This window comes from Thunnus thynnus, chromosome 15 (genome assembly GCF_963924715.1).
Source record: "Thunnus thynnus chromosome 15, fThuThy2.1, whole genome shotgun sequence".
NCBI lineage: Eukaryota > Metazoa > Chordata > Actinopteri > Scombriformes > Scombridae > Thunnus > Thunnus thynnus.
In genome coordinates this window covers 2,718,678-2,738,422 of record NC_089531.1, presented here as the reverse complement: position 1 = coordinate 2,738,422, position 19,745 = coordinate 2,718,678, and the positions used below count along the sequence as shown (strand labels likewise).

At 37.5% G+C, this 19,745-nt stretch overlaps 1 protein-coding gene and 2 gene segments (V, D, J or C); 2 read left to right on the top strand and 1 right to left on the bottom strand.

Moving 5' to 3' along the window:
- The first annotated feature begins 1,095 nt into the window (after positions 1-1,095).
- On the top strand, positions 1,096-10,219 carry LOC137198574 (uncharacterized). Its single transcript, XM_067612434.1, has 5 exons — positions 1,096-1,147; positions 1,364-1,660; positions 4,500-4,804; positions 9,645-9,744; positions 9,870-10,219. The coding sequence occupies exons 1-5, from the start codon at positions 1,096-1,098 to the stop codon at positions 10,217-10,219; spliced, it is 1,104 nt and encodes a 367-aa protein (XP_067468535.1).
- A 4,093-nt stretch (positions 10,220-14,312) lies between these two features.
- Positions 14,313-14,888, top strand: LOC137198569 (immunoglobulin kappa variable 3-15-like). The segment is given in 2 exon segments: positions 14,313-14,364; positions 14,581-14,888. Coding segments are annotated over 2 exon segments (360 nt in total).
- A 1,159-nt stretch (positions 14,889-16,047) lies between these two features.
- LOC137198568 (Ig kappa-b4 chain C region-like) lies at positions 16,048-19,649 on the bottom strand. The segment is given in 3 exon segments: positions 16,048-16,542; positions 17,407-17,482; positions 19,641-19,649. Coding segments are annotated over 3 exon segments (405 nt in total).
- Between the last annotated feature and the right edge of the window lie 96 nt (positions 19,650-19,745).

Sequence of the window (19,745 nt, the reverse complement as noted above, 5' to 3'; positions counted from 1 at the left end):
CATAATTGTTTCTTGCTCTCTGGTCTCTCTTGTCACAACAGATCTGTATCTCAATGACACTGACTGATGACATAAATAAAGGTACTAAAAGTGTCAATTACATCTAGCAGAGCCATAATATATGTAGCATCAACATGTGCAGATCATCATGATCATAATTTATTGTGTTCAGCAATTCATACATTACATGTCACTGAACAAACTGTGTTTGTGGACCAAATGCATTAAAGACATCAAACACTCCACACTGATGAGCCCATGATAACAACTGACTGTAAATACAGAGATACTTTTTATCTGTGAGGTTTATTCTTATGAAAAGATTGTGTAATTTGAAATAAAATATAAAGATGTTTTTAAAAAGGCCTTCAAGAAATTGAGAGATTCATTTTGTACCTGTTAGTCCCAAATGTGTGCAGACACGAGTCAAACATTCTGTAGAAGTTCACAAGTCTTCTGTCAAGATTTTTTGTGTTTTCAGCTCTAAATCGTAACAATTGGTTGGAAAGTTTTACCTCCATGTTTCGTGTATTTTACCTCAAATGAGACATCAGAGGAGGGATGATGGCTGAGATAAATATGTAACTTTCACAAAGAGGAAATAGACTTGACCTTACGCTGAGCTCCATTCTTTAAAGCTAAAATATCTGTACATTGTGCAATTGAACTGTATATTATATATAATTTTTAGTGTAATGAGTGACAGTTTTCTTTGCTCCTTTTTATTGCCTGTATTGTTTTTGATGCTGTAAAAATGTTTTTGTGCTTCCTTCATGGCCAGATTTATTTGTTGGACTTTGATCTGATTAAATAAGAAAAACTATTTCACATAAAAGATTATTTGCTGTTAGGATTTGATTGTTGAGGATGACAAATGACAACATCTTTAGTTTTTTAATCTACATGAGGATGATGTAAATGTTGAGTTCTCCCAGCGGTGAGGATGAAACAGCATGATATGTTGAGGACAGCTACAGTTGACTGACTCTGTGTGTTTGCATATCTGTCCTGCCTCTCTGCTCCCAGCTGTTAAGAGGCCAGTGTTGATCAGTGGCTGTCCAGACCTTTCAGAGCCACTGACACGCCGGCAGCACAATGATGATGTCACTGACTCTACTGCTGGCCACCCTGGGGCTCCTTGTTCAAGGTGAGACTCTCTTGTGAAAACTTTGCTTCAGGATGCAACCAGGTTCACCACAATGATGTTCTGCTGTGATGGAGAAACACTGAAACAAGCAGCATTTACCTTCTTCCATCTATTCTCCATGTTAAAGAAATGATACTCTTCTGTTTTCATGTTGATCATCTTTCTCCAAGATGGATTTGTCTCAATAACCCTTCTCCTCTTTGTCATGTTTTCCAGGTTCATCAGGACAAATCACTGTGACTCAGTCTCCTGGATCTCAGTCTGTTGTTCCAGGACAGACTGTCTCCATCAGATGTAAAACCAGTTCAAATGCTTATAGCAACCTCGGCTGGTACCTTCAGAAACCTGGAGAAGCTCCTAAACTCCTGATTTATTATGCTACAAACCTTCAGCCTGGAGTTTCAGATCGTTTTAGTGGAAGTGGATCTGGGACTGACTTCACTCTGACCATCAGTGGAGTTCAGGCTGAAGATTCAGGAGTTTATTACTGTCAGAGTGCACATTATATCAACAGTCAGTGGGTGTTCACACAGTGAAAAAGCGTCGTACAAAAACCTCCCTCAGTCAGACTGAACAGAAACTGAACTGACTGCTGCAGCTGGAAGCTACTGCAGAGACTGATACAGTTCACTGAACACACACACACACACACACACACACACACACACACACACACACACACACCAGTAGGTCTTTAACAAGTATATACAGATCGTTCACTATCTTTCATCATAATTGTAAATATATATCAACACAAATATAATTACAAATGTTTATTAGACATGGAGGACTTGTTTCTCTTCTCCTCTTTAGATTTTTTTGGACTCCTGGTTTCTTCCGTTAGGAAATGCATCAGCATCTCCAACACGTTCTCACTCCCAACTCGTCACATATGGAAGCTTGGTCAGGACCCCGTAGCCTCACTTTTTAACACACTGGGTACCCCTTTAGTGTCGTTTTTCAATGTGCAGTATCACAGCAGTCACTGTTAAAAAATAATCATATTTTATGGTGTGACAACACGGTGGTTAAGGTCTGGTGAGGTTTAGGCACAAAAACCACTGGGTTAGGGTTAGGGAAAGATCATGATTTGAGTTAAAATAAAAATAAAATAAAATAAAACCGGCAAGGAACCGTGCTCTGTGCTGTTTTCCAACTTTCTGCCAACAACGTTACAACCCCTCCACCTCCTAATAAGAAAGTCAGCTCATATAGATGTCATGTGAAGTATGTCACTTCAGAAATGTTGATATGAAACGTATTGTTGAAATGTTAATATGCTCCGTATTACAGGTGTTGAAATGTAGATGTTCAACGTATCTGTGGTTTGCACAAACAATGCCAACGTTTTATTCTGGCAACCAGGCTGAAATTTGTCACCTTATATAGACGTCATCGGTCTCATGGCGTCTATTTCAGACATTGTGGGAGTTCAACAGAAGTCTATCGGACTACCCTGCACATTGAAAAATGACACTAAAGGGGTACCCAGTGCGTTAAAATGTGACAGTACAGGGTCCTGACCAAGCTTCAATATGTGACGAGTTGGGAGTGAGAACGGGCTGGCATCTCAGGCATCATTTCATTCACACCATTAAAAAGATCAGCTTGTATGCTGATGACATCTGACCAAACATCACAAAATCCTAATTTTTCCTTCTTTCAGTTACTAATCAGATCAGAAGTTATAAGAAGTGTTCTAACTATTCTCACTCCTATTTTTAAATTTGCATTAGATCTTTTTTTTTTCTTGTTTTATTTTACACAAACATAAAACACATATTCAATACTCACACACATAAACAAAAACAACAGATATACCACATATATACATATATATACACATATACAAACATACATATATGTACATACATGTCAAGCACTATATGTGATTGTGGTTCAAAAACATTCACTTATACAGCAATTTAAATTAAACACATAATTTTATAGAAGGAACTGAATAAAAAAGAGATAATGTTAATTTATGATAACATAGAATAATCATAGTTCTGTATCCCAAGTTTTTGATATTGTCAAGATCTCCCATTTATTTATGTCTGAGCTTTTTGCTCTGCCTTTAATAATAAAATATTATTATTTAATAATGATCTTTTCCTGCAAATATTAATGTTTTAAATGTAATATGAAGGAACTCAAAACCAGCTTTTTTGGAGAATCCAATATATAAAGCTTGCCAAGCAATACAATAATATTCAATAACATGTTTTTATCATCTTGATAATCCCAAATAATATTGAGAGGGGATAAAGGTAAAAGGATTGCTTGTTCAGATAACCAATTTGCCACCTGCTGCCAAAAGGATGAAATCACTGGACAATACCAAAATAAACACAGAATATCCTCCTCCTCATCACCACAAAATCTAGAGATATTATCCTCAGTCATTCTCCATATCTTAAGCATTTTTCTTGGTGGTAACATCTTATAAAACATTTTTAACTGAAAGGCCCATAAATAAGTAGAGCAAAATGACGAGTAAATACATCTAAAAATGTTTAACCAAGGAAGAGGAGTATCAAACACATCATTCCAATATGTTTGAAAATAATATGGATGAGAAGTTATATTCTCAAAGAACATAAAGAAATGATACATATCTTAAATAAATGTGTATTCAATAGAATACACATTTAAGAAATCAAACACATTTAATGAAGAAACACCTCCATATATCTGTAAAACTCTGGATTTGAGGCCTTTCACATCACTAGTTGCACATTCTGCACTTGAGAAAAACAAAATATCAACATGTTAAAAAAGACTGAAAACAATTCTGTGAAATTAGCCTCAAAATTCTTCCTTTACACATTTCACATCAGTCTTTCTAACTGCTTAATGAAATTCTCTCCCTCAGATTGTCACTCCTTTATGTTATGGATGATGTAAATGTTGAGTTCTCCCAGCAGTGAGGAGGAAACAGCATGATATGTTGAGGACAGCTACAGTTGACTGACTCTGTGTGTTTGCATATCTGTCCTGCCTCTCTGTTCCCAGCCGTTAAGAGGCCAGTGTTGATCAGTGGCTGTCCAGACCTTTCAGAGTCACTGACACGCCGGCAGCACAATGATGATGTCACTGACTCTACTGCTGGCCACCCTGGGGCTCCTTGTTCAGGGTGAGACTCTCTTGTGAAAACTTTGCTTCAGGATGCAACCAGGTTCACCACAATGATGTTCTGCTGTGATGGAGAAACACTGAAACAAGCAGCATTTCCCTTCTTCCATCTATTCTCCATGTTAAAGAAATGATACTCTTCTGTTTTCATGTTGATCATCTTTCTCCAAGCTGGATTTGTCTCAGTAACCCTTCTCCTCTTTTTCATGTTTTCCAGGTTCATCAGGACAAATCACTGTGACTCAGTCTCCTGGATCTCAGTCTGTTGTTCCAGGACAGACTGTCTCCATCACATGTAAAACCAGTAGATATGCTTATAGCAACCTCGGCTGGTACCTTCAGAAACCTGGAGAAGCTCCTAAACTCCTGATTTATGATGCTACAGACCTTCAGCCTGGAGTTTCAGATCATTTTTCAGGCAGTGGATCTGGGACTGACTTCACTCTGACCATCAGTGGAGTTCAGGCTGAAGATTCTGGGGTTTATTACTGTCAGAGTGCACATGTTATCAACAGTCAGTGGGTGTTCACACAGTGAAAAAGCATCATACAAAAACCTCCCTCAGTCAGACTGAATAGAAACTGAACTGACTGCTGCAGCTGGAAGCTACTGCAGAGACTGATACAGTTCACTGAACACACACACACACACATACACACACACACACACACACACACACACACAAACAACACAAATAACAAACAAACATGAACAGTCATGTTTGTATTTCTATCTTACTGAGAACATTAATTGAAATAATGCATTCTTCTGCCCCTTAACATAAACTTAACCATCGCAACCAACAGCCTAACCCTAACTCTTTCACTAGACTGAAAAAACTGTTATTTTAAGATCCATATTTCCATTTGAGGACATAAAGTGTGGTTCTTTCAGCAAAGGACACTTTTAATAACAGACAAAGAACAATACCTTATCAGTACTTCACTCCTGTTATTTATCATCCCTGCATCACTCATCTGTGGACATTACCCAGACTGACAAATCTACAAATCTAAGCTCAGGCAGTTTACATTCATACCACAATCAATGAGACATGATTTATACTGTAGCAACAGAGGCAGAAACTAGATGTCAATAAAGTCAAATACTGAGAATGTATGTTTATTTTCTATTTTGGCAGCAGAAGCCAGAAAAATATATATTCTTAGTTTTATCAAACCTTACATCACTTTCACTAAAACCAGCCTCAGTGTAATTGCAGATCCTTCAAATGTTAATCAATTAAACTACTTCAGTGTAGAAAATTATATCATCTCCATAAAGGCAAAACTTTGGGTTTTTTTCATCATTAGCAGTAACACACTGAGATATGAGAAAGATGCTTTTAAATCAACTGCTGCACAGAAAACAATGAAACATTTTTTCACATTATTTTTATTTTTGAGCACTTTCGCATGTTCACAGTCTACACAGAACTAGATAAGAAAGTAGTTACTACAGAAGAAGGAATTGTATGGTCAGACCTTACATGTACTGTTTATCGTGTAGCAGCAGGTTTGTACTGTGACTTTCTGTGAGACCACACTGAGCTCAGAGCAACACTGACGTGAATGAAGTCTGTCAGTGAATTAACCAGTGATTCCATCATGTTTGTATCTAAAGAGTGTTGTGATATAAAACAATATATGATGATATCAGTGTGATCAGCAGCTTTAAAATGTGTAGATGAAGAAACCTGAGGAACAGTAATTGTAATAAGAGAGGTGTTTTAAAGGCAGGCTCTCTGGTTATGAAGTCAAGAAACTCATTAAAACCGTTATGTATTTGTAAAACACAGCTGGTTTATACAGAAACTCACTAAAGCAAAACCCCACAAATTTCCAAACTTAATAATTATGTTTCGTATATGATGTTAAATTTGTGGTAAAATGAAACTGACAGCCTTTACAGTTCTGGATAAGATAGTAAACATTTGAAGATGTGAATTAACTGATAGAAATCAGCATAAACATGAACACTGACGCATTTTGTTAAAACCTCAGTCCGAGCATTTCCATAGAGAGCCACTTTGCATCAGCAGCACCATGCTCCAGTGCTCTGGGAGAGTTTATAGTCCTGAGAGTTGAACACTGGATGACTGACAGCTGTCCTTCATCACAACAGAAGCCACAGAAATCCTCCTCATCAAAAACATGACTTTGATCTCCGTCCTCATCTGGACTCTCCTCTGCTGCTGCTTCACAGGTAAAGTCCAGAGAATCAAACTCCTCTCCTCTATGAACATCCGTCCTTCTGAAATGAAGCCGACAAAACCATCAAAACCATCAAAACCATGACGCTGCTTTATGTTTTTGTCTCTGTATCCTCAGAGTCCAGAGGCCAGATCATAGTGACTCAGCCTGCAGCAGTGAGATCTGCTCTGGGAGGCTCCACAACCATCAGCTGTAGGACCAGTCAGAATGTTTATAGTGGGAACTACTTAGGCTGGTACCAACAGAGAGATGGAGAAACTCCTAAACTTCTCATTTACGGTGCTACCTATCGAGCATCAGGGACTCCAGATCGTTTTTCAGGCAGTGGATCAAACTCTGACTTCACTCTGACCATCAGTGGAGTTCAGGCTGAAGATTCAGGAGTTTATTACTGTCAGAGTTTCCATGTTATCAACAGTCAGTATGTGTTCACACAGTGAAAAAGCGTCGTACAAAAACCTCCCTCAGTCAGACTGAACAGAAACTGAACTGACTGCTGCAGCTGGAAGCTACTGCAGAGACTGATACAGTTCACTGAACACACACACACACACACACACACACACACACACACACACACACACACACACACACACAGATGATTTATTATGTTCATAGTGTCTCTATCAGTTTTCCTCCTGAAGGTCAAACAGTCCACCTCCCACCTCAACAACCTCTTACTGAGTCAAACAAATATTTAATCATTCAAGATTCATCTTGACTCAAAAATGTAAAATCTATTAAACAGAGACATTCTGTTCTTTCATGCTGCCCCATCATCACCTCAGCTGTTAAATCCTCTTCATCACATTATGTTATGACACATCTCACACTCATCATCGTTCTCTGTATAAAAAAGTTGGATGAACTTCATAACTGACAAGATAGAATAATCATCTCATGATGTTCACTCATAAAAGTCAACTGTAAAAGCTTCCAAACTACCTCACGTCTTCTCTCATTTCAATCTAGTAAACTAAAGTACATAGTAAACTTGGCAGAATTTACTCCAGATACTCTTCATCTGTTAAAATTAAATGAAGTGCAAACTGCCCCGAGCTAGATTCTTTCATTCCTCTTGAAGATTTTTAAACTTCAATTATTTACAGTATGTGCAACGTAAAAATCTGATGTAACAGCTACAAATTAATTACAGTGTATTCAACCCAATACAAAAATCACTAAAAGAAAATAATGTGATTATAGTTCATTACTTTAAATACAATGTAGACATTTGACCAGTGAATTTTCCCAGCAGTGCATGTGAAGTCAGATCATATAATGACTACCTGCTAGGGTTGGGCCCAAATACAAATACGTTATTCAGCAAAGCACAAATATTGTTTGTTTTTTTGTTGGTTTTTTTTATGAATATTTGTTCCATACAAATATTTTAAACAGTATTTGTTTTTGAGAAGAAAAAAAAAACATTTCAAATACCAGCGTGCAGGTCGGTTACATCACTATCTCAGTGTCTCTCCTCTGCTCCGCTGTTACGTCTATCAGCAGGTCTCAACGAGGGGAGTCACATCCACCTGCTACATGACATGATACATTGATGTTATCATAGATGCTGAGCTTAACTTTCACTGTCATATCAATAATGTCACACGATCAGATTTCTATCACCTAAAAAAATATCTCAAAAATCAGAGGCTTTCTGTCAAATTCAGACACTGAAGAACTAGTACATGCATTTGTCACAAGCAGACTTGACTATTGCAATACTATTTTTTCTGGACTCTCGAAAAACTGTTAAGCGCCTGCAGCTTATACAGAATGATGCTGCACGTATTTTAGACGAGACTAAGAAAAGTGCACATATCACACCTGTTCTTAATTCCTTGCACTGGCTTCCAGTAAATGCTAGAATTGATTTTAAAGTCCTCCTACTCGTCTACAAGGCACTGAATGGCACTGCTCCAAATTATATTAAGGAATTGCTTTTGCCATATGAACCAACAAGAAACCTCACATCATCAGCCAGTGGTCTCCTTGTTGTCCTCCATGTGAGTGCTCTAAAGCAGGAGAAGCTGCATTCAGCTATTATGCTACATACAGATGGACTGACTTTCCAAGTGATATTAGAGATGCCCCAACACTTAGTTCCTTTAAAAGTAGACTTAAAACATTTCTGTTTACTGTTGTGTTTAACTAGGTTGAGCAACTATCTGCTCCTGTTTTAACTGAATTATTATGCACTTTAATTACCTATGCGTCCATGTATACAATCATATGTTTGCTTGCTTTTATGTATGATGATATGTATGCTTGTATTTTATGTATTTATAATTGTATTGCTCTTGCCCTTGTGAAGCTTATTGTGTTGCTTTCTGTATGAAATTTGATGTATAAGAAAATGTGACATGACTTGGAAGAGCAGATATTCAGTGAGAACACTGAACATGTGGAAGCAGCTGCAGACTGATCAAAGCTCTCGTGGTGTCTACAGTTTGTGAATCGCAGCTACATGAAGATTATTGTTTGAAAAGTTGCACATAAGTTACATTATGATCCTCTGAGCTCCAACAGATGAACGACAAACATTTGGTAGTGCAAATACAGACACTCAGACACAGAGGTATAAATCAGCATCAATACAGCATTACACCAGTCAATCCCACAATCTGCCTACAAGCTTCCTGTCTCTGCTCCTCCATCCTCATGCTGAAATACAGAACAATATAGCACAGAGCAGGACAGAGAGGACACATGTGAGAGACACCATGTAGAACAGACTCACTGTTTCTGTTAAAATGTTCTCCTTTCATCCTTTACTTTGACATGCTTTAAAAACTACCATAATTTAAGAGTAAAATGGTGACAAAAAATGATAAAATCCCTGTGAATATACCCAGAGACAAACTCAGTATCTGTAGATTCATTGAACACAGTAACATGTGACAGCAGTTTATTATTGTAATAATATGTTTGTACACAGATGATTTGATGAAAGTTTCTTTATTGTTCATACATACAAAAATGATCAGCATTACTGCAAGCATTAAAAAAGTATCACTTGAGAATGTGATGATTATGTTAATTAATCAGAGCATTTCCATAGAGAGACACTTTGCATCAGCAGCACCATGCTCCAGTGCTCTGGGAGAGTTTATAGTCCTGAGAGTTGAACACTAGATGACTGACAGCTGTCCTTCATCACAACAGAAGCCACAGAAATCCTCCTCATCAAAAACATGACTTTGATCTCCGTCCTCATCTGGACTCTCCTCTGCTGCTGCTTCACAGGTAAAGTCCAGAGAATCAAACTCCTCTCCTCTATGAACATCCGTCCCTCTGAAATGAAGCTGACAAAACCATCAAAACCATCAAAACCATGACGCTGCTTTATGTTTTTGTCTCTGTATCCTCAGAGTCCAGAGGCCAGATCACAGTGACTCAGCCTGCAGCAGTGAGATCTGCTCTGGGAGGATCCACAACCTTCAACTGTAGGACCAGTCAGGATGTTTATGTTAGTGGCCCATACCAAGGTTTAGCCTGGTACCAACAGAAAGATGGAGAAACTCCTAAACTTCTCATTTACCATGCTAGCTCTCCAAAATCAGAGATTCAGCGAGATTCAGGTGTTCCAGATCGTTTTACAGGCAGTGGATCAAACTCTGACTTCACTCTGACCATCAGTGGAGTTCAGGCTGAAGATTCAGGAGTTTATTACTGTCAGAGTCTCCATGTTATCAACAGTCAGGCTGTGTTCACACAGTGAAAAAGCGTCGTACAAAAACCTCCCTCAGTCAGACTGAACAGAAACTGAACTGACTGCTGCAGCTGGAAGCTACTGCAGAGACTGATACAGTTCACTGAACACACACACACACACACACACACACATTTCATTAAATGGATTAAACAACTGGCACATTGTAGCTTTTAAGATAAATGAAAATATGTAAAAACCTTTTAAGTTAAACGGTTTCTGGACAATGATTGTCTTTGTGGAAATCAACAAAGTTCTTCATCACAGCTTCTCATCATTCATTCTTAGCCTGTTACGTTTTCATCCAATGTCTTTAAATGATAATGAACCCATTTCTTGACCTAACTGGTAAGAAATGTCTTGGTCATGACCTTTGACCTCAGCCTCCTACTGGATCACATCTATCTCAAATATGTCCCCTTAAGAGAAATTATGAAAACACAAATCAGCATCAGAAACTTTCATAATCACAGCTCCCACCACCAAAAAATATAAATCACACTAAATATTATCTTACAGTAAGAAAGTAATTACAGGAAGTGGATCAGAGATATGAAAACATTTTTCATTTTTAATGTACATTGTTGAAATTAATTTCAATTTAACTTAATAATAGTTAACTATTAAATGCAAAATGTAAAAGTAAATTTGGTAATCATTTTAAAATTATATTTATTTTTGTGACTTCACTCTGACCATCAGTGGAGTTCAGGCTGAAGATGCAGCAGTTTATTACTGTCAGAGTGAACACTATATCAACAGTCAGTGGGTGTTCACACAGTGAAAAAGCGTCGTACAAAAACCTCCCTCAGTCAGACTGAACAGAAACTGAACTGACTGCTGCAGCTGGAAGCTACTGCAGAGACTGATACAGTTCACTGAACACACACACACACACACACACACACACACACACACACACACACACACACACACACACACACACATTTTCAGATTAAACCATTAGACAATTGATATGTCTGTAATAACGAATATGAATCTATCTCAGATAATAATCACAGTATTTTTCATGATTGGTCTCACAGTGGTACAAACACAGTAACAACTTTGTACTGATGACCTGATAGAAACTGAAGGAAACAAATTAGTTACTTTGTTCCTTTATTAAAACATATGAAATGTGATATGAAGTTATACATTGAGAACATCAGATTCCTTAAAGCTTGAAATAATCTTCTGTATCAAGGTGTCTCCACAGCTCAGCAGGTGATTGACAGTTCTGTGTAGACTCTACCTGCTACCTGTTCTAGCTGTGTTTACTTTCTCTCATATTCACTTTGTTATACAGAGCAGTAACAACGCTGCTGAAGAGAAAGTTTGGACTGGCAGTAGTGGATCTGTTACATGAGGATAATATAATTGTTGCAGCATTAATGAAGAGAAAAAGATCCACTGGAAGAGCAGATATTCAGTGAGAACACTGAACATGTGGAAGCAGCTGCAGACTGATCAAAGCTCTCGTGGTGTCTACAGTTTGTGAATCAAGCAGCTACATGAAGATTATTGTTTGAAAAGTTGCAGATAACTTACATTATGATCCTCTGAGCTCCAACAGATGAAGCACAAACATCTGCTGGTGTAAATATACACGCTCAGACAGAGAAGTATAAAACAACCTTTATTATTCAGCAGCACATCAGTACAGCATTACACCAGTCAATCCCACAATCTGTCTACAAGCTTCCTGTCATCGTCCTTCCTACATCCTTTGGAATCCACATTTCAATAAACTGAGATAAAATAGTCACAACTCCAGTATTTCCCTGATGTCAAAGATATCACAGATCAATATGAATGTTGGAATCATTTTTCCTGTCGTCTGACTTGATAGATGTCTTCATGTCTGTCCTAGAATCAGTTTCTGATTTGCTGCACCAGCTCCATCCCACATTCAGACTGGCTCTCTTAAAAGTGTATTCAGGAGTAAGAGGGTTTATATCCTATACTTACTCAGGAATATATCAAATCATAGGGTGGGAATTGTTAGGAGTGAAATGCAAATGGGAAGAAGACCTTGAGTGTAATTTTGAAGAAGCGGAATGGGAATCACTGTGTATTGGTAGTCAGTGTTTCTCTTTTAACAGTAGACATAAAATTATACAATACAGTCTCATTCATAGAATATACTACACCCCTGACAGGTTGCACAGAATAAAACCTCAGTATTCCGAGTTCTGCCCAAGATGTAAAACTGGAACAGGAACACTGATACATATGTTCTGGTTCTGCCCATGTCTAAATACATCCTGGATCTCTATAGTTAATGAGCTAAGTGACATCATAGGAACAACCATCCCCACAGAACCAAGAATAATTCTATTGGGTGATACCTCCATGATAAAAGTCAATAAAAACAACCTCAAATTTATTAGAATTGCCCTCATCATAGCCAACAAATGTATAGCTATGCAATGGAAAGATGAACATCCACCTACATCTGCTAGATGGACTGATGAATTAGCATCGTGTCTAGCAAATGAAAAGATAATGTGTAACTTGAAGGGAAAGCCTGGAGAGTTTAAAAAGATTTGGGGAGGTTTTCTAACATTCACTCTAAGTATTGAATCCAACTGTCATGTGTGAGTCAGTTTTTTTGTTTCCTTTTTTTAATTTATATTATATTTTTTTATTTTATTCATTTATTTCTTGCTCTATCCCACTCTTTTAAATAAACTGATACACAAGAGCTGTCATCTATTCCCTCTCTGCAACTATACTGTTTTTTTGTTTCTTCTTAATAGTCTGAACTGTTGTAACTTATCCCTCTCTCTTTGTATAGGTACATATCCTGAAGTAATTAGGAGTTGGACCTGAAGGGGCAACCCAATCACCAGAAGAAAACGTTGGCATTGAACGTTTCTGTAAACCACAAAAACGTTGAATATATATGTTACAACACGTGTCAATACGTATCATATCAACATTTCTACAAACGTAGCATATTAACATTTCTACCCGTTGAATAATGATGTTTTATGGTGTGACAACGCTGTGGTTAAGGTCTGGTTAGGTTTAGGTACAAAGACCACTTGGTTAGGGTTAGGGAAAGATCATGGTTTGGGTTAAAATAAAAATGAAAAATAAAATAAAAACGGCCGATGTCTCACTAAAAAAAAGCCAGTTTTCTCACCAGAAAAACGGCTGCAAATGTCATGACGTCTCGCTAAAAACACCTGCTTTTGTCGGTTGAAACTGGAAGCAGACATTGGTTTTGAGGTGGTCTCGAACCGTGTTCTCTGCTGATTTCCAACTTGCTGCCAAGGAACATACTAACCATCCACCGACCCCTCCTCCTAATAATAGGAAAGATCAGCTCATATAGATCACATGTGAACTACGTCACTTTAGAAATGTTGAGATGATACGTATTGTTGAAATGTTAATATGCTACGTATTACACATGTTGAAACGTAGATGTTCAACGTTTCTGTGGTTTACAGAAACGTAAACTGCCAACGTTTTATTCTGGCGACCAGGCTGGAAGGGGTGGGTGGGAATGGGAGGGATGGAGGGAGGGTCGGGCTGATATGACTTCTATGTTATTATATTTTTGTACATCGTTGCATTATTCAGCTCAAGGTTTGTTAAATTCAAAACCAATAATAATAATGTTAAGTGTATTCAATAGATTTTAATGAGGAAAACTCCTAAATTTATCTATAAACTGTTTATTTATCTCTGTGGTGATTTTTAGGACTTTCACACGAGTAGTTTCACATTTTGTACTTCGGAAAAAATAAGATACACAATAAACAAAATGATGAACTGAAAACAATTTTCTATAATAAGCCTCAAAATTATTAGATTACAGAATCCACATCAGTGTTTCTAACCGCTTGATGGAAATCAAATGAAATTCTCTCCCTCAGATTGTCACTCCTTTATGTTATGGATGATGTAAATGTTGAGTTCTTCCAGCAGTGAGGAGGAAACAGCATGATATGTTGAGGACAGCTACAGTTCACTGACTCTGTGTGTTTGCATATCTGCCCTGCCTCTCTGCTCCCAGCCGTTAAGAGGCCAGTGTTGATCAGTGGCTGTCCAGACCTTTCAGAGCCACTGACACGCCGCCGGCAGCACAATGATGATGTCACTGACTCTACTGCTGGCCACCCTGGGGCTCCTTGTTCAGGGTGAGACTCTCTTGTGAAAACTTTGCTTCAGGATGCAACCAGGTTCACCACAATGATGTTCTGCTGTGATGGAGAAACACTGAAACAAGCAGCATTTACCTTCTTCCATCTATTCTCCATGTTAAAGAAATGATACTCTTCTGTTTTCATGTTGATCATCTTTCTCCAAGCTGGATTTGTGTCAGTAACCGTTCTCCTCTTTTTCATGTTTTCCAGGTTCATCAGGACAAAAAATCCTGACTCAGTCTCCTGGATCTCAGTCTGTTGTTCCAGGACAGACTGTCTCCATCAGATGTAAAAGCAGTTCAGGTGTTGGTACTAACCTTGGCTGGTACCTTCAGAAACCTGGAGAAGCTCCTAAACTCCTGATTTATCAAATTTCAAACCGTCAGCCTGGAGTTTCAGATCGTTTTAGTGGAAGTGGATTTGGGACTGACTTCACTCTGACCATCAGTGGAGTTCAGGCTGAAGATTCAGGAGTTTATTACTGTCAGCAGGATAACAGCTTCCCGTTCACACAGTGATACAATGTCGTACAAAAATCTCCCTCAGCTGAAGAGGAACTGATCTGACTCAACAGCTGCACTCAAACAAAAACAACAGAGGTTTTAATAATGTAATTTGAACATTTTAACACTAAATATTCTGTATTTAACAACAAAAAAAGATTTATTTTAATACTTTCATTAATACAGAATATGAAACATTTGGCTGAACATCAAATCTAACCTCTGTTGAAGTATGATTTCAATTATTTAATAAGTCTAATCTACTGACTACAACACATGAACACTAAAACTATTATTATTTATTTATTTCATCTCTTACTATTTTCCATATATACTCAAACATACAATGTTTTAGAAATAAATTACAAAATGTTATCATGATAAAATTTATTATCATTTGAGTTGTAAAATTACTAATCATGTCATGTGACATATATTTGTCATTTTGCATGTTTTTATTCCAACAGCAAGTATTTTTAATATAAACCAAAAAAACATTTAATTGATTATGTAATTAATTAATACTTGAATTCTTTCCCATTTTCATCTCTTTCATTTGTCTTTGTGTTTCAACTCTTCAGCAGAAGCAGTTTGTAAAAATGTCCAGGGTTAAAATGTCAGATCACACTCATTTTATATCTCTTTATGCTGATGATATTTTGCTTTTTATTTCAGATTTAGAACATATTTCTGAGGGTTTTGTGATTTTGTTTAAAAGATTATGTATATGCTTTTAATACATCTGAAAAAATAAAAAATATTAGACTCTTTGCACTGACACACTTCAGTAACATAAGATGATTGGAGGATTTTTCATTAAAATTAATCAATTACTAATTATTACAGACAAATCTGTAGTGACTCCAGCAAAGCATTTTCTACAATTATTATGACTTTACTGTAAACTATGAAAACAAATTATGGACTTATTACCATCATGACTGTGTAGCATTAATCACATAATATCTAAGAGTGTTGTTTGAGTGTAAATACTTTCCTAATATACAGTATATGAATCAATACATTATGTGATCTTACATTTTCCTTCTGAAGTCTTCATAGAGCAGTTGAAACATTTGTAACTCAGTTTTTATCAGAATTTAATATCATTACTGTTACCATTAAGTGAAAATAATTATGACACTTTTATAATAATAAAGATGAAAACAAGTGATTTGATGAACAGATCTTTATTGTCTGGAAATACTGAAATTATATTGAAACATTACAACAAGCAAGTAAATATTGTTACTGAAACATGTGAAATAAAAGAAAGAGATAGTTGCAGATCAGAGATCAGAGTGAGAGCAGTAGCAGAGTAAAAGCAGTAGCAGTGAGTCAGGTCAGGACTAGGAACACTGGTCTCTCCTCAGTGTCTCTGAGACTGGAGTCTGGGAGCCCTGGGTGGCCTCACAGGTCACAGAGACCACCTTCCTCCACTGGTCTGCAGGGAGCCTCAGGGTGCTGCTCCAGCTGTAGCGGCCGTCCTTCTGCAGCACCCCGGGGCTCCTGCTCTGCTCCAAGCTGCTGCTGCTGCTGCCGTCCACCTTCCAGGCCAGACTCCAGTCTGAGGGGAAGCCATCATTGGCCAGACACATGAGCGTGGCCTTCCCCTGCTGCAGCTCCTCACTGGAGGGGGGCAGCACTGTCAGGGTGGGACGGACATCACCTAGGAGACACCAATCACATTAGAGGACAGGGACCACACATCTGTCAATCGAACACCAGACACTTGGACACCTTTACTGTGTGAGAGTGGATTTTCCCCTTTAAGGAGTTTCTGTCAGATGTTTTTTCTGCTCCACCAGTCACTCACTCACACATTGTTTCACTTCCCTTTAAGAAACCTCTCATGCAGATCAGCACAGAAAGAGTCCTCATATGACTCTTTACAGCATCTTATTTTACACTATTTACTGAAAATAAAGATATAAAGTTTGTAAATATATCTTAGACATCCTTGATTTAATTTTAGAATTTATACCAACAACTTTACTGACAAAACTATCAAAAGAGCAACAGTTAATCAGATTCAGTGTTAAAGGACATTATTGGAAAACAGACAGACGTAATATACACAACATGTTGAGATATATTAAAGAAACAAATATCTTTAAGAACAAAGAAATATTTCAAACTGAGGTTAAAAGACAATTTCTGTCATTTTAAATGATGAGGGATGTACAGCATTTTTTTCATCACCCACACTGTTCAGAATAAATTTAACTCAACTTTCACTCAAATTGGAGATTTAAAGATTCAAATTTAAAAACATGTTTAAATGTAGGATTGTTGTTCTTTAATCTTTCTGCTGTTCACATTTAACAAACTAATTGGAACATGTAAAGAAAAGTTCAGTAAAGCTGCTTTGAGTTCAACTTCAAGGTTAAAGAGGAGAAATGAACAATAAAATTGAGACTTTAAAGTGTTTTAGATCAGCTCAGTGGAAACTTATATCTACTACAAATGTTCAGACACAGAAATTATAAACTTAACTGATGATTCGATATTTAATATTTGAGCAGAAACTTACTTCCAACATCCAGTCTGGTTCCTCCACCAAAAGTCCACCACAGTGATACAAACTGACTGAGTCGTTGTACAAAAACCTCTCACTGTAGAGAGACACGGCTCTCTGACTTTGTCACATTAAACTAAAACTACAAGTCCTCAAATTTCAGCCTTAATCTAAAACATTACACAATTTCTACTGTGGACCAAACACTTAGAATATATTTATTCATCATTTAAATTTCAAACATAAAACTGTTTTTTTGTTGCTGGTGGACAATTCTTGGTCAAAAATTAGAAGTGAAAATGTAAAATCAGAAATTTCAATTTCTAGAGAAAACATATGTGCAACAAACTAAATATCACTCAGGATTTAATAAAATACTTTAAAAGTTTAACTTACTTCCAACATCCAGTCTGGTTCCTCCACCAAAAGTCAACCACAGTGATACAAACTGACTGAGTCGTCGTACAAAAACCTCTCACTGTAGAGAGACACGGCTCTCTGACTTTGTCACATTAAACTAAAACTACAAGTCCTCAAATTTCAGCCTGAATCTAAAACATTACATGATTTCTACTGTGGACCAAACACTTAGAATATATTGATTCATCATTTAAATTTCAAACGCAAAACTCTTATTTTTGTTGCTGGTGGACAACTGTTGGTCAAAAATTAGAAGTGAAGATGTAAAATCAGAAATTTCAATTTCTAAAGAAAACATATGTGCAAAAACCTAAATATCACTCGGGATTTAATAAAATACTCTAAAAGTTTAACTTACTTCCAACATCCAGTCTGGTTCCTCCACCAAAAGTCCTCCACAGTGATACAAACTGACTGAGTCGTCGTACAAAAACCTCTCACTGTAGAGAGACACGGCTCTCTGACTTTGAACACAACAAACTCTACAAAAACAGCCTCACTCTGTGAAACACAGCTGGATGATATGAAAATATATAACAGTAGGCCAATAATTTATATTCTTATTCTAAAATTAATCATTTTGTTTCATGTTTACTGTATTTTAAATTATGTCTTGAATTAAAACTGAGTGTTGTAGATGTAAAATGAATCAAAACAGACATTTCTGAAGACAATCTGTTCACAGAACATAAATGAAACACAGAAAATGATCACTGGCACATAGTTAATCAATATTCTGCTAAATTGATTGATCCATTGATTAAGCAGCATCATCAGAGTAATCCAAGTCCCTGTTGGAGTCAGTCAGAGCATTTCCATAGAGCCACTTTGCATCAGCAGCACCATGCTCCAGTGCTCTGGGAGAGTTTATAGTCCTGAGAGTTGAACACTGGATGACTGACAGCTGTCCTTCATCACAACAGAAGCCACAGAAATCCTCATCAAAAACATGACTTTGATCTCCGTCCTCATCTGGACTCTCCTCTGCTGCTGCTTCACAGGTAAAGTCCAGAGAATCAAACTCCTCTCCTCTATGAACATCCATCCCTCTGAAATGAAGCCCACAAAACCATCAAAACCATGACGCTGCTTTATGTTTTTGTCTCTGTATCCTCAGAGTCCAGAGGCCAGGTCACAGTGACTCAGCCTGCAGCAGTGACATCTGCTCTGGGAGGCTCCACAACCATCAGCTGTAGGGTCAGTCATGGGGTTGATGGTGGTTGTGGCAGTTCCTCTTCCTACCCCTGTCTATTCTGGTACCAAAAAAGAGATAGCGAAGTTCCTAAACTTCTCATTTACGGTGCTACCTATCAAGCATCAGGGATTCCAGATCGTTTTACAGGCAGTGGATCAAACTCTGACTTCACTCTGACCATCAGTGGAGTTCAGGCTGAAGATGCAGCAGTTTATTACTGTCAGTGTATCAAAACTCTACAAAGCCAGTTGTTCACACAGTGAAAAAGCGTCGTACAAAAACCTCCCTCAGTCAGACTGAACAGAAACTGAACTGACTGCTGCAGCTGGAAGCTACTGCAGAGACTGATACAGTTCACTGAACACACACACACACACACACACACACACACACACACACAGATGATTTATGATGTTCATAGTGTCTCTATCAGTTTTCCTCCTGAAGGTCAAACAGTCCACCTCCCACCTCAACAACCTCTTACTGAGTCAAACAAATATTTAGTCATTCAAGATTCATCTTGACTCAAAAATGTAAAATCTATCAAACAGAGACATTCTGTTCTTTCATGCTGCCCCATCATCACCTCAGCTGTTAAATCCTCTTCATCACATTATGTTATGACACATCTCACACTCATCATCGTTCTCTGTATAAAAAAGTTGTATGAACTTCATAACTGACAAGATAGAATAATCATCTCATGATGTTCACTCATAAAAGTCAACTGTAAAAGCTT

What these genes read in the sequence shown, in the direction of transcription:
- LOC137198574 (XM_067612434.1), top strand. Translation starts at nt 1,096, where the DNA reads ATGATGATGTCACTGACTCTACTGCTGGCCACCCTGGGGCTCCTTGTT. An exon ending in GAGTGCACATTATATCAACA is followed by an intron (nt 1,661 to 4,499) that starts GTCAGTGGGTGT and finishes CATGTTTTCCAG; the next exon opens with GTTCATCAGGACAAATCACT. An exon ending in CCTCTGCTGCTGCTTCACAG is followed by an intron (nt 9,745 to 9,869) that starts GTAAAGTCCAGA and finishes CTGTATCCTCAG; the next exon opens with AGTCCAGAGGCCAGATCACA.